Source organism: Stenella coeruleoalba, assembly GCF_951394435.1.
Source record: "Stenella coeruleoalba genome assembly, chromosome: 3".
Taxonomy (NCBI): domain Eukaryota; kingdom Metazoa; phylum Chordata; class Mammalia; order Artiodactyla; family Delphinidae; genus Stenella; species Stenella coeruleoalba.
The window spans coordinates 171,878,637-171,892,320 of NC_137148.1; the positions used below are offsets into that span (position 1 = coordinate 171,878,637).

At 54.1% G+C, this 13,684-nt stretch overlaps 1 protein-coding gene across 5 annotated transcripts in view; it reads left to right on the forward strand.

Moving 5' to 3' along the window:
* Window positions 1-13,684, forward strand: part of NFIC (nuclear factor I C) — a 68,038-nt gene that overhangs the window by 37,882 nt on the left and 16,472 nt on the right. For all 5 annotated transcript variants that reach the window (XM_079915929.1, XM_079915932.1, XM_079915931.1 and 2 more), the window contains exons 3-6: window positions 5,114-5,185; window positions 8,881-8,955; window positions 9,756-9,879; window positions 10,515-10,639. In XM_079915929.1, coding sequence (XP_079772055.1) covers window positions 5,114-5,185; window positions 8,881-8,955; window positions 9,756-9,879; window positions 10,515-10,639 — 396 coding nt within the window. The remainder of the gene's footprint in view (window positions 1-5,113; window positions 5,186-8,880; window positions 8,956-9,755; window positions 9,880-10,514; window positions 10,640-13,684) is intronic.

Consider the following 13,684-nt stretch of genomic DNA (forward strand, 5'->3'; position numbering starts at 1 on the left):
GCTCACTCACCAGGGGCTGCCAGTCACATCTCTGGGTTGGATGGCCTCCCTTGCACCTGGCACAGCCTGGAATTGTACTCCTGGCTTATTTGCTTACTTCTTCATTGCCTGTCACTCCCCCATTAGGATGTCAGTGCCGCGAAGGCAGGGAGTTGTGTCCATCTTGGTTGCTGCCGTGTGTTAGACACGTGGCACCCTGGAGGTGCTCAGCAGTCAGTTTGCCAAGTGGTCAAAGGAGAGAAGTGAACGGTAGTGCAGTTCAGCTCTAATTTATGGATGAGGAAATGGAGGCTCAGAGATGTCAAAAGTATTTGCACAAGGACACACAGCAGAGGTTGGCAGACTTTCAGGGAAGTGAATGCCTTAGACCTGGTAGGTCACCTGCAGTTTCTGTTGCATACTCTTCTTCCTCTTTTGACAGCCCTTTAAAATTGTACAAGACCCTTTTCTTTCATTATTGCCTCCCCCTAAAGAGTCCTTTTAGACAGTTTCTTTCCCTAATCACTGCACCTCATGAAATTTTAATAGCACAGGTATATTATATATCGATTTATATACTGTATCTATATCTATTTATCTATGTTTTATAAATAAAAAGAGCAAAAATGTTTAGCCCCCTCCATCGCCCCAAGAACCAATTTTTGCCCCTACTGAGAACGGATGGATCTGGAACAGAGTCCCTCCGCCTCGGCACTGCTGACACTGGGGGCCGGATGACTCTGTGGGGCTATCCCAGACCAGCCTCCCTGTCCCCGCCCCCTCAAGGCCAGGAGCCCCCCAGTCGTGACAAACACAGATATCCCCAGACATCGCCTTGGGGTGCAGGATCACCCCAGTTAGGAACCTCTGCGCTAGGCGGACGGTTTCTTTGAATTGACATCAGCTCTGGGACATAGACTCCCTGAGCCGGTCCTCAGTTTACCAACCTCATCCGTTGGGTAGATTTAATCAGATGGCGCTCTGGAGCTCCTAACACAGTAAAAACTCAGCAAATGAAAGCTGCCCATCTGGGGCCTGGGGCATCTTGGGGCATTGGACATTAGCTGGCCTTTAGCATTATACACTCTGGGTCCATCTGTTCAGACCGAAGGAAGGTCCATTTTAGGACCGGGCCTCTAGATGGGAGGAGGAAGAATTATCGGTGTCTTCTTTGTTTTTTTTCCCTTGATTTTTCACGGAAAAATCCAGAGCAGCTCAGCCCGATAGAACTTTGTGTGGTGATGGTGGGCGTATTCGGTGCCGTCCAGTTCGGTCGCCACCAGCCACGTGTGCCTGTCGAGTATTGAAAGGTGACTGGTGCGGCTGAAGTCCTGAAACTTTAATTTCAATTTAGCCAATTTAAATTTCAAGTTGCATGTGACTCGGGGCTCCCGTACTGGACAGCTCCAGAAGACAGGGTTTCCAGGAGCCAAATGACAGGCAGGTGGTCAGCAGGTGGGTGAGAAATAGTTCACGGTTTTAGAGATGATTAAAGATAAGATGGCAGGGACTTCCCTGGCGGTCCAGCATTAAGACTCTGTGCTCCCACTGCAGGGGGTGGGGTTCAGTCCCTGGTCAGGGAACTAAGATCCCACATGGCCTGCGGCATGGCCAGTAAGATGACACAATAAAAAGGAAGGAGATTCTGACACCTGCTACAACGTGGTTGAACCTTGAGGACACGATGCTCAGTGAGAGAAGCCAGACACAGAAGGACACACAGTGTGTGATTCCACTCACAGGGGGTCCCCAGAGGAGTCACATCCACAGAGATAGGAAGTAGATGATGGGGGCCAGGGGCTGGGGGAGGGGTGGGGAGTCAGCGTTTCATGGGGACAGAGTTTCAGTTTGGGAAGATGAGAAAGTTCTGGAGATGATGGTGGGGATGGTCACAAGATACTATGAATGTACTCAACGCCACTAAACTGTACACTTAGAAATGGTTAAATGGTAAAGTTTATGTTGTGTATATTTCAACACAATCTAAAAATCAAATTAAAACAATTTTTAATGAGATGGCCTATAATTACAGCATCATATTATTTAGAAACTACACTTATTTAAATTTAAAAAGAACTACCAGGAGTATAGGAGAAAAAAGAGAGAGAGCTTCTTCAGCCCAATAAAGGGATCTGCAGAAACCACAGCTAACATTATTCTTAGTGGTGAGAGACCGAATGGGTTCCCCCTAAGATCAGAAGCAGGATGAGGACACCTGCTCTCACCACTTCCAGTCGACAGGGTTCTGGAAGTCCTAGTCAGTGCGAAAAACCAAGAAACAGAAATCAGAGGCATACAGATTAGGAAGAAAGAAATACAACTTGCCCTATTTGCAAGCGACATGATGGTTTTCATAGAAAATCCCAAAGAATCTACCAGAAAAAGAAAAAGACTCTTAGAACTAATATGTGAGTTCAGCAAGGTTGCAGAATACAAGATTAACACCCCCAAACCAATCGCATTTGTAAATGCTAGCAATGATCAATTAGAAACCAAAATTAAAAACACACTCTCATTTACGATTGCTGCCCAAACCTACCATGTATTGAATGTCAACTTGGCACCAACCCTCTTACACTTGTTATTTACTGACTTGGAGACCCAACAGACCCTGGGAAGTGAGTTTTATTATAGTCCCATTTTACAGATGAGGAAACTGAGTCTCAAACAGGTGATATGGCTGGGCTGAGGTCAAGAGCAGTGAATAAGGGCTCCAGACTAGAGCCAGCCATAGCCTAGGGCCATGGCTTTCAAGGTACAAAGTAATAGCACCCAAGACAGAAACAGCAAGGAGATAGCAATAATAGTAATAAAACCCTCCTTCCAGTTGGTGAAGTGCTTACTACATGTCAGCCACTGTTTGAGGCCCTTGATTGCATTCATTATCACCTTTTCCCTCCCGAACAGCCTCTGAGGGAGATTCTGTCATTGTGCCCATTTCACAGATGCGGGGAGTGAGGCACAGAGAGATGAGGGGTGGCGTCTGAGGCCCACAGCCTGGGCTGCCTGGTTCCAAAGCATAAGCACACAGGCGGCGCTCAAGAAACATCCCCCTTCTCGGGTAGGCCCCTGAGTGCCAGCCGGGCACTGTTGCCCGCTGAGTGCGTGTGGGTGCTGGTTCCGGAAGAGGGTCTGTGCCCAAGGCCTGGAGCCCGACAGCTGGCTGCCCGGGCTGGGCCCTTCCCAACCCAGTGGCCACCCGTGCCCAGCCATGCGGCCATCCAAGCAGGACGGGCCGGCTCCAAGGGGCCGCTGGCTGCCCGAGCCCGGGAGTGGCCACAGGGCACGGGGCCGAGCTGGGCACAGCCCTCTCACCACTGCCCAGCCTGCCCAGCCTAGTCGGCCACGCAGGGGCTGCTCAGCCCAGCCAAGGAGGGCTGCCTGCATCCGCTCCTATCGTGGATGGGGAAACTGAGGCAGGTGGGGCCGCTCCTGTGCTGTTTACAGCATCTCTGGGTCTTGCCCGCAAGTAGGTGCTCAGTGCACAGCGTGTGCAAAGGCAAAAGCGCGATGCCAGGCAGACGGCGAGGGCCCAGTGACTGTTGTGCGAAGTGTCATCGTTATTATTATCCCCAAAGCAACCCTGGGTGCACTGAGGCCCCAGCAGGGGAAGTGACCCCCGCCCCCCGGGACCACGTGTCCTTGGAGGTTCCCAGAGCTGGGATGGGAACACGCGCGTCTCATCGCAGAATCCAGGCAGCTCACGCAAGCGCCTGCTGGATGTCGGGATGTAAGCACTAGCTACCGAATTAAAACAACAAGGGGCAGGGGAATTCCCTGGCGGTCCAGGAGTTAAGGCTCTGCCCTTCCACCGCAGCGGACACGGGTTCGATCCCTGGTCAGGGAACTAAGATCCCGCAAGCGGTGCGGACAAAAAATAAAATAAAATGATACACTACTGTGTAAAAAAACAACAGCAAGGGGTGTGGGGCGGGGCACTTTTTCGTCATTCTAACCCTCCCTTTTCCTTGCCTACAAAATGGGTACACTAACAATGCCAGATTTGCGGCTCTCTTCATGATTTAAGGGAAAGTATGAAATGAGAACAAGAAAAAACATCTGTGGTCATGTTAGGGACTTAAAAATAACAGTAATAACAATAACGGGGTGGATGTCACCATGGATCTAGAGCTCAGTATGCCCTAAGCGCTTCATACGTATCAGCTCCTTGCCACCTCCTGGCAACCCAGCCAGGCCTGTGAGATGCTTTCGCACATTTGAAGAGAAGACTCTGAGGCGCAGGGAGGTTAAGCGATTTGCCTAAGGTCACACAGCAATTAGCTCTGGGCCTTGGAGTGTGGCAGGTGGGAGGGGCCTGCTTCTCTTTCTCTGGCATTTGATGGTGATTCCCGCCACCTTTGTCCTTGACCTGAGAGACAAATGGGGGAGGGGGGCTAGGGGTCCTGTCTGGCTGGGCTTGTCCATTTCCTCTCCCCCGCAGTCTGGGGTGGAGGGTGTGAGGGCTGCAGAGGGGCCTGGCTCTACTCGCCCTCCATCTAGGCCTCCGGAGCCAATAACGCTGAGCTCAGCGTCTGTCTGCTTCACCCGGCTGCCAAGGAGCCTGATTATTTTTAGATAAGATGGAGGGGCGGGCGCCGGGGTGGGAGGGAGCCCCCAAGCCCGGCGGGTGGGGCCGGAAATGTCACAGCTGCAGAAATATGCCCCTCGGCCCCCTCTCCGGGGATCCTGAGTGGCAACCCAAGACCACAGGCTGGGCCCCCAGGACTCGGAAGGCAGAGGCGGTGGGGAGGGGGCCCGAGGGACCAGGGACTCACCTCTCTGGCCCTCTGTTTTCCCGTCTGTGAAATGGGCGTGAGAGTTCCCACCTCATATGGCAGAGGCAGGATTAAATGAGTTATCCTCACTTGACAGATGAGGAAACTGAGGCTCAGCGAGCACTTCCCCACGACTGAGCCAGCCCCTCCACTCGGGTTCTCGCCATGGTTCAGGACACAGGCAGGCTGGCGCTTAGTGACCTCCGACGTCCATGACCCCCTGGGGCAGCAGCCAGGGAGGGGGCCGTGCCATGCTCCAGACCACGGGCGCCGGCCCAGCCTAGCACTGGGCTGATGTCTCCTCCCCTCCTGAGTGGGGGTCCCTGCGATGTCACAACTCCCCCTCCCTGTCTTTGCAGATGCAGAGCAAAGTGGCAGTCCCCGGGCGGGGATGGGCTCCGACCAGGAGGACAGCAAGCCCATCACACTGGGTGAGTCTGGAGGTGGCGGGGTGGAGGGCACGGGCCCATCCCCATCTTTTCTTTAGGAATCGTTTCCGGAGCGCCCCCTGTGGGTTCTGTGTGGTCCTGCGTGAGCACCTGAGTCACTCCTCCCAGCCATGCTGTGGAGTAGGTGCTGCAGTTGTCCCATTTTGCAGAGGCAGGGACTGAGGTCTGGAGACGAATATGGGCCTTCCCAGGGGCATCCAGGGAGCTGGGGTTGGAACCCCCGACCCTGAGCTCCGGCGTCTGGGCTCTGAGGTGCTCCCCCCATGGGAGAGGCCCTGGTAGGCCCTGCAGTCTCATGGGACATTGAGTGGATGAGTAGGACAACTCAGTTCTGTGTTGCGGGTGTGGGAGCAGAGCCAGAAGGACAGAGAGGATTTGGAAGCTTCAGAGTCCCTGCTTCTACTCTGGCTCCCTGACTACTCCCTCCCACAGTCTGTCCTCCTGAAGTGGTCAGAGGGTACCCGTGAGCACCTGAGTCAGGCCCCGCCCATCCTCTGCCCACAGCCCTCCAGGGTCCCACCTCCCGGGGGTAAAAGCCCAAGTCCTCCTGCCTTCCCCTCCTCCCCTCCTCCCTCTCCCCGCCTCGCTCACTCTGTTCCAGACACACAAGCCTCCTCGCTGTTCCTCCAGCACACCAGGCACCACCTGCCCCAGAGCCTCTGCACGTGCTGTGCCTGCGATCTGGACAGCTAACTACTTTCTCTTGCTCCAGATCCCCCAGGTCTCAGCTCAAATGCCTCCCTCTCAGAAAGATCCTCCCTGAGCCCCTCAGCTCAAGCAGCCTCAGTCACTCTCAATCTCAGCCCTCTGTTTTATTTCCTTTCGAGGAAGTTAGTGATCGCGTATGTATTTGCTTAGTTGCTTAGTGATTGCAAATGTGTTCGCTTCTCACCTAGTGGAACATCACCTCCTCAAGGGCAGAGGTGTTTGTTTTGATCACTGCTGTGTCCTCGGTACCTAGAACAGGACCTGGTACACACTAGGTGCTCAAAAACCATTTCTAGAAAGCAAAAAAGGAGAGAAGGAAGGATGAAGCAGAGGGAAAAAGAGAAACCAGAGGGATTGTATATTAGGGGCAAGGAAGGAGGAGAGATGAAAAGGGAGAAAGGAAGAAACAGCCAGTGGGTGAGGGCATCCCCGTTGGAAGGTCCGTCACAGGCATGCACAGGGAGGCTGGATGGTTCCAGGAGGTTCACAGGCCCCCAGGCCACACCTCACTGGCCATCTGTGACCCGAGTCCTCCTTGACCTCCTGTGATCCCCAGGCGCCTCCCTCCAAGCCAGATGTTCAAGGCAGGCGGCGGGGGCCATGGCGCTTGGCCTGGTCCCGTGGGGAGCTCCAGCGTCTGGTAGAGGAAATCACTTCCTCCCCGCCCGCCAGGGAGTCCCCTGGAGATGGAGCTGGGCGAGCACTGCACAAACAGGAAACCCCGGTGGGGGTGGGGCGGAGGGGCGTGCTGACAGCAGTCGGCCAGCTGGGTCAGCAGGAAGTGGCCACGGCCACTTCCCCCTGGACACTGGGAGCCACCGCCCTGTCCTCCTCGGGATGTTGTGGTCCTGAGCCTCCCATCATGGGCCTGGGCAGGTAGTAATTGCTCAATGAATGGTGGACACAAAGCTCATAAGCAGGGGGCTTGCGTGGCAGACAGCTGAGGAGCTGGGCACCGCTGTGAGCTCCCTGCGGCCACTGCTGCCCCCTGGGGGCCTGGACAAGAACTGCTCCCACCCCCCTCCCCCAAAGCCGAGAGCTGCCGTTCTGTGGGTCCCACCTCCACTCTGACCACTCTCTCTGGCTCCTTCAACTCCAGCCCTGTTGGCCTCCGATTTGCCAAGCGCATCCCACCCCCAGGCCCTTTGCACAAGCCACTCCCGCTGCCAGGAACATCGTAACCCACAGGGAGGTGGCAAACGTCAAGTTTAATATCATCCTCGTCGGGGCAGCCAGTTCTCACCAGGCAGTTTCCCTGTGCCAGGTGCTGTCTGGGCACTACCCAGATTTTCACCCACGTGTTCGCCTTATCCACCCCTACCTTGAGATCTTGGTTGAATGTCACCCTCCCAGGGAAGCCTTCTCTGAGCCCTTCGTGTAAAATAGGTCCCCTCCCCAGCAGGCTCTCCCGACCTTGACTGCCTCACCACTGCCTGACACATCTCACATTTAACTGAATCGTCTTTAATAACTTTCTTTTTAAATTGCGGTACAACACACATAAAATGTAGAATTTTAACCCTATTAAAATGTACCGTTCAGTGACATTAAGTACATTCACAGAGCTGTGCACCCATCACCTCTGTCTAGTTCCAGAACATTCTCATCAACCCACAAAGCAACCCCATCTCCATTAGTCACTCCCCCTCCCCGAGTGACCGGGAACCCACTCTCTCAGTGGATTTGCCTGTTCTGGACGTTTCCCATCAATGGAATCACACAGTGTGTCCTTCTGTGTCTGGCTTCTCTCACTTCCCTCGTGTTCTCAGGGTCCATCCACATTGTAGCGAGTGTCAGGGCTTCACCTCTTTTCACGGCTGAGTGACGTTCCCGTGTGTGGAGGGACCACATTTTGTGTATCCATCATGGTTGATGGACATTTGGGTTGTCTCCAGTTTCAGCTACTGTAAATCATGCTGCTGTGAACATTCATGTCCAACTGTTTTTGACTTCCTGCTTTTATGTGGCGTCCTTCGCCCACCCTGGGCTGTGAGTCCAAGAGGGCAGCTGCTCCTGTACGTCTTGTTCCCCACTGTGTCCCCAGTGCCCAGCTCGGGGCGGACACTGGAGGTGCCTGGTAATGGGTCCTGCCTGTGAGGGTCTCCGGGTGTGACAGGCCTGCTCCCAGCTGTCTTGGGTGGGCCAGTGCTCCCGCCCTCTCGAGGCCAGCCTCAGTTTCCAAATCCATGAAGTGGGTCTAAACAACCCCAGCCCAGAGAGGAGGGTCCCTCTTCCTTTGACATTAGGCGGGAATGGGTCTGGGCACACTGGGGATTTAACTGCTGCCTGTGGACCCTCCATTCACCCCATGGTTCTGAGCCCCTGCCGTTTGCCAGGCTCTGGTCCGGGCACTGGGGACACCACAGAGCTCACAGCCTGGAAGCAGAAGGCTAAGAGACTGCAGCATTGCATGGGGTGATGAGTGAGGCAAAGGAAGCAGCCTGGTCCCTCCTAGGTAGTAGCATTCATAGCTCACAACCACCCGAGATGACAGGGTGTATGGTCCCCACTTTTGAGATCAGGGAGCATCAAAGCTCAGGGAGGTAAAGTGACTTATCCAAGATCACACGCCGATTGGGCAGCTGAGATGTGAACCCAGGTCTGGCCTCCACTTGTGTGCGCAGCCTGCCATAGCACGGGGGCTCCCGAGGAGGGCTGGGAGGCGGTGTGAAGCCCAGGCTGGAGAAGGGGAGGCTGGCTGAGGCTGCCGTGAGAAGGACTGAGCAGAGACTCAGGAAAGGAGATCCGCTCCAGCTGTGTTAGGGCAGAGGAGTCCCCGTAGGCTTGGAGGGGCTGAGCTGGCCATCCTCCTGCTGCAGGGCTGTGGTGGTTGGGGAGCGGGGTAGACAGGGTGACTGGCCAGGCTGGGTCCAGCCCCCGGAGTCTGGGCAGCCTGGAGGTGTCAAGGGGGGGAACAGACCCAGCTCAGCTGGCCGCCTGCTGACCCCCATCCTTCCTCTCTTTTCCAGACACCACCGACTTCCAGGAGAGCTTCGTCACCTCCGGTGTGTTCAGCGTCACTGAGCTCATCCAAGTGTCCCGGAGTAAGTGTCCCCGCCCACCCTGTGCTGGGACCCGAGGTGGGGGGGTGGGCTCACACAGGGGAGGACTGTTGGAAAGGAGAAGTGGCTTCGGGATGGGGGCTCTAAGAGGGAAAGGGACTCGGGGAAGGAGGAGGAAGTAGCCCATCACCCTGCCCCCGTCCCCCACATCCTCTCCAGCCACCCTTGTCACCAAGCCTAAGTCTCTAGGAAGGGCGGTATCCAGGCCTTTCCCAGAGTCTAAGGTCAGGGTGACATGCTCTTCCCCAGAGAAGACTCCAGATGCTGGGTGGAAGGGCTAAAGAACCTTCTGCCCCAGTATCCCCCATTCCTGGGACCTCCCTCACCCCCCCCAGGAGACCCCAGAGGCCCCCCCCCCCGCAACCTATTTCACCTCTTGTCCTCTTGCCTTACCTATGGACCTGCTGGGGACCTACCCCCATCCCCAGACACCCCCATTTGAATCCTACCCCAGGGACCTCTGGGCACTATCCTGCCTTAACCTTAACCCTTGCCCTCCCCATCCAGATCAGCAGAGCCTGGCCTCTGAGAGTTCTGGGAAGCTTGGCCTCCAGCTTTGTCTATGCTTCTGCCTCACAGTGTGACCTTGGCCTCTCTCAACGGCCTTGTTCTTCTAACCCATCGTATAAGGCCAGTTTCAGCCAAATTAGGAATCAGGCCAATCTGGGAAGCGGTTCCTTTTCGTTCTGCCAGCCCCAAGATGGCTCTCCCCACCCCTCCAGGGCAAAGTGCAGCCCTGGACCTTGTTCCTCCCTCATCCTCCTCTCTGTCGCCCTCCACAGCACCTGTGGTGACTGGAACAGGACCCAACTTCTCCCTGGGGGAGCTGCAGGGACACCTGGCATATGACCTAAATCCAGCCAGCACCGGCATGAGAAGAACGCTACCCAGCACATCCTCCAGCGGGTATGTCCCCGGGGCCCCACCTCTGGGCACCTCACGCCCCCCCCCCCCACCTCCATCTGGCCCCAGCTGGTTCATTCCTCTCCCTGTTTTCACGTTCTACCTGGGAAACTCTTATTCATCTTTCAAAACCCAGCCCCCAAGTGACTCTTTCCCCAGCCCTGACATCCCACGCTGGGCTCCCACAGCCTCGAGTCCTACAGGCCTAGCCCCTGCGACTCCATGAGAACACAGACATCGGTTCTTGCTGAGATATGCTGTGTGATCGTGAGCCGGTCACATTCTGTTTGCCTCGGTTTCCTCACCTGCTAAGTGGGACCATAATCCTACCAGGTTGTTCTGAGGATTACAGTAGGTCAAGCGATCAGCCAGGCTTTCAGGGCTTTAGTCTCCACTCTGCTAGCTTGCTAGCTTGGCCCTTTGCTGAGTCCCTCCCTGCCCCTGGCCCCAGGTGTCCCACCCAAGTGATGGGCAGGTTAAAGCGGATGTCATCTGAGAAGCAGCCGAAAGTCCGCGACTCGCGTGACGTCTCGCGATAGCACCCTCCTCGCCCTGCCCCCTAAGAGCCGGAAGTAGCAAAGCCCGCCGGGCCCGTCTCCGTGGTAACCGGTCTGCTGGCTTCTTTCCTCGCCCCTTAGGAGCAAGCGGCACAAATCGGGCTCGATGGAGGAAGACGTGGACACGAGCCCCGGCGGCGATTACTACACCTCGCCCAGCTCTCCCACGAGTAGCAGCCGCAACTGGACGGAGGACATGGAAGGAGGTGGGGCTGGCGGCGGGGGCTGACCGACCTTCCGGTCTGGGTTACCGCGACAGTGACTACGTGTTCCGGCAGGCACTGCGCGGGCACCCCGGGGCGGAGAGTCGGCCTGGAGCCGCGGGGCCTCCTGGGAATTGTAGTCTCGCGGGCTGCGCGCGGTTGGAAGTAAAGTCCGGGTTCGCGTTCCCGGAGCTCTTCGGTTCCGCTCTGGCCGGGGAGGATGGAGATTATCCCTTGCCCGACTTTCCTGCCCTCCGCCTGTTAACGGCCCATCTCTGTGGGGTTCCTGCTATACAGAATTGACTCAGTAGCGATTCTGATCAACAGGGTGCTTCATCCTCGGGTCTGCCGTAGACGCTTAACTACAGCGTCCTGATACGTGGGTTACCTTTCCACTGGGGTCCTCCCTGTAGTCCTTTTTTTTTTGCAAGATTCCCATCTCCATGGGATCTTGCTCTCTGTGAGTCCAGTTCCATAGGAGCCCCGCCTCTTTTCTTATAGCATCCTTTTCCTGGTAGATTTTCTTGTTGCTCTTCTGTCTTCATAGGGTCCTCTCCAGAGTGTCTGTTTCATGGGGCTCCTGTTCTGTAGGGTCAGCAGTTCCGTAGAAGCTTTTTTCTGTTGAGTGCTGGCTCCTCCTGATTCTTTGCTTACTTACCGTCTCCCTAAGGGCATTCTCCAAAGATTTCCCTTCTTTGGAGTTTCCATCTCCATCACAAGGTTCTCATCTAAAGAATCCCTTTCTGGGAAGTCCCTGGTGGTCCAGTGGTTAGGACTCGGTGCTTTCACCACTGCTGTGGCCCGGATTCAATCCCTGGTAGGGGAACTAAGATCACGCAAGACGCGCCGCGCGGCCAAAAAAAAAAAAATCCCTTTCACCTTAAGATTCTGCTCTTCAGTGGGCCAGCGTTGCACTTAAAGGAAATGGTTTGCAGAGGAGCCTGTGGGGAGGATGCCCCTGGCATTCCTCAGATTCTCAGCGGGGTCTGTGCCCCCCAGCTTTAGAAGCATGTCTCTACCCGGTCCCTTATCCCTTAACAAGGGTTCACCCCCCCGTATAGCCTAGTGGTTATGAACGTGGACACTCGAGTCCCCCAGCCCTTGCAGCTTCCTGGTGACCCCACCTCTCTGCGCCTCGGCTGCTTCATCTGTAAAATGGGGGTGTTAATACCTGCAGTACCCACCCCGTAGGTTTATTGTGGGGATTAAGTGAATTAATGCATTTGATGTCCCTAAAACAGGCCTGGCATATAATAGGTACCCAGTATACCTTAGGATTTGTTTTCTTCTCTCCCCCTCCTCCTCTTTCCCTCTTCCCTCTAGAGTCTGATTTCTTATAAAGATCTGTCTATACAAAGTGCCATACCTATAGGATTCTTGAAAAGCAACATAACATTACAATTAAGAGGGCAGGTTCACTATAACAGAAAAGAATCTGATATATATATATATATATATATGTACACACACACATATATATATACTTATATATATGGAACTGAAACATTTTGCTGTATACCTGAATTATTGTAAATCAACTCTTCTTCAATAAAAGAAAGAAAGAGAGAGAGAGAGAGAGAGAGAGAGAAAGAGGACAGGTTCAGGCATCAGAGAGACCAGGGTTCAAATCCCGGCTCTGTCTTTGGCTGTGTGGTGTGTGGGCTGTGTAACCTTGGGCAGGTTACTTAACATCTCTGAGCCTCGGTTGCCTCATCTTCAAAGTGGGAGTGATGAAAACCATCATTCTTTTGGAGAGTTGGAAGGAGGACACGATAGAATGTGACTTAAGTAACCACCTGGCACATAAGTGACCAGGAAACAGGAGAGTTTCTTTGGTGTTCATGTCTTTATAAAATTCCCATCTCTTGGAATCGGTCTCTAACACAGCTGGTTGTGACATTTGAGGTCCCAAGCCTCCTCCCTCTTCCTCATTGTGGGTTCCCAGGTATTTAATGCTGGGAGGACCTCTCTATTTATTAGGCTTTAACTTTTTTTTTTGCGGTACACGGGCCTCTCACTGTCGTGGCCTCTCCTGTTGCGGGGCACAGGCTGCAGACGCGCAGGCTCAGCGGCCGTGGCTCACGGGCCCAGCCGCTCCGCGGCATGTGGGATCCTCCCAGACCGGGGCACGAACCCATGTCTCCTGCATCGGCAGGCGGACTCCCAACCACTGCGCCACCAGGGAAGCCCTAGGCTTTAATTTATGGGTCAGAGTGTCTCTACGGTTCTGTCTCTGTGGGTTCCCTATCTTTCTAAAGTTTGTCTCTATAAATACCTGTATTCAGTAAGCTTTAAGTCTGATTGTAGATAACAGAAAATACAAAAGGAAGTGCATTTCTCTCACAAATAAATGTCCAGCCATCAGCTACCCTGGGCAAGTGTGATGTGAGGGACTCAGTCTCCTGCCTTATGTGCCACTGAATGTGGTTTTCATTCCTACCTCATGGTCCAAGATAACTGCTGGAGCTCCAGCCATCATGTCTGCTTTCCAGCCAGCAGGAAAGAAGGGTCAAGTCTGGGCATGTCCTCTCCCTTTAAGAATAATTTTCAGAAGATGCACTTACCCCTTCTGCTTATCTCCGGGCCCCTGAGTTAGTCCTAAGGCCATACTCTGCTGCAAAGGATGCTGGGAAATGTAATCATATTTGGGTCAATTATGTGCCCATCTCACATCAAGGGTTCTGTTACTAAGGAAGAAGGATAAAGCAGATATTGGGAGACAGTTAACTTCTGCCCTATCATTTACTGATTGGGAACTCAAAAGCACCTCTCACTAACACTGTGATTGAAGAGGTTGTCTACATATAAAATGAATACTACTTGGAGCTGAAAGACAGCCTGTGCTGATGTAGCCACAGCAGCCCTGAGAGGAAAAATTATAGCTTTAATTGGAAAAAGAGAAAGGCTGGAAATAAAGAACCCAGCATTCAATTCAGGATGCTCAAAAAAGAAAAACAAAATTTTAAAAGGAAGGAAATGCTAGAGAGAGTCACTGGGGCTTGATCCAACCTTCCTACACTGAGAATAAAGTGGCCATGATGGGGGAGG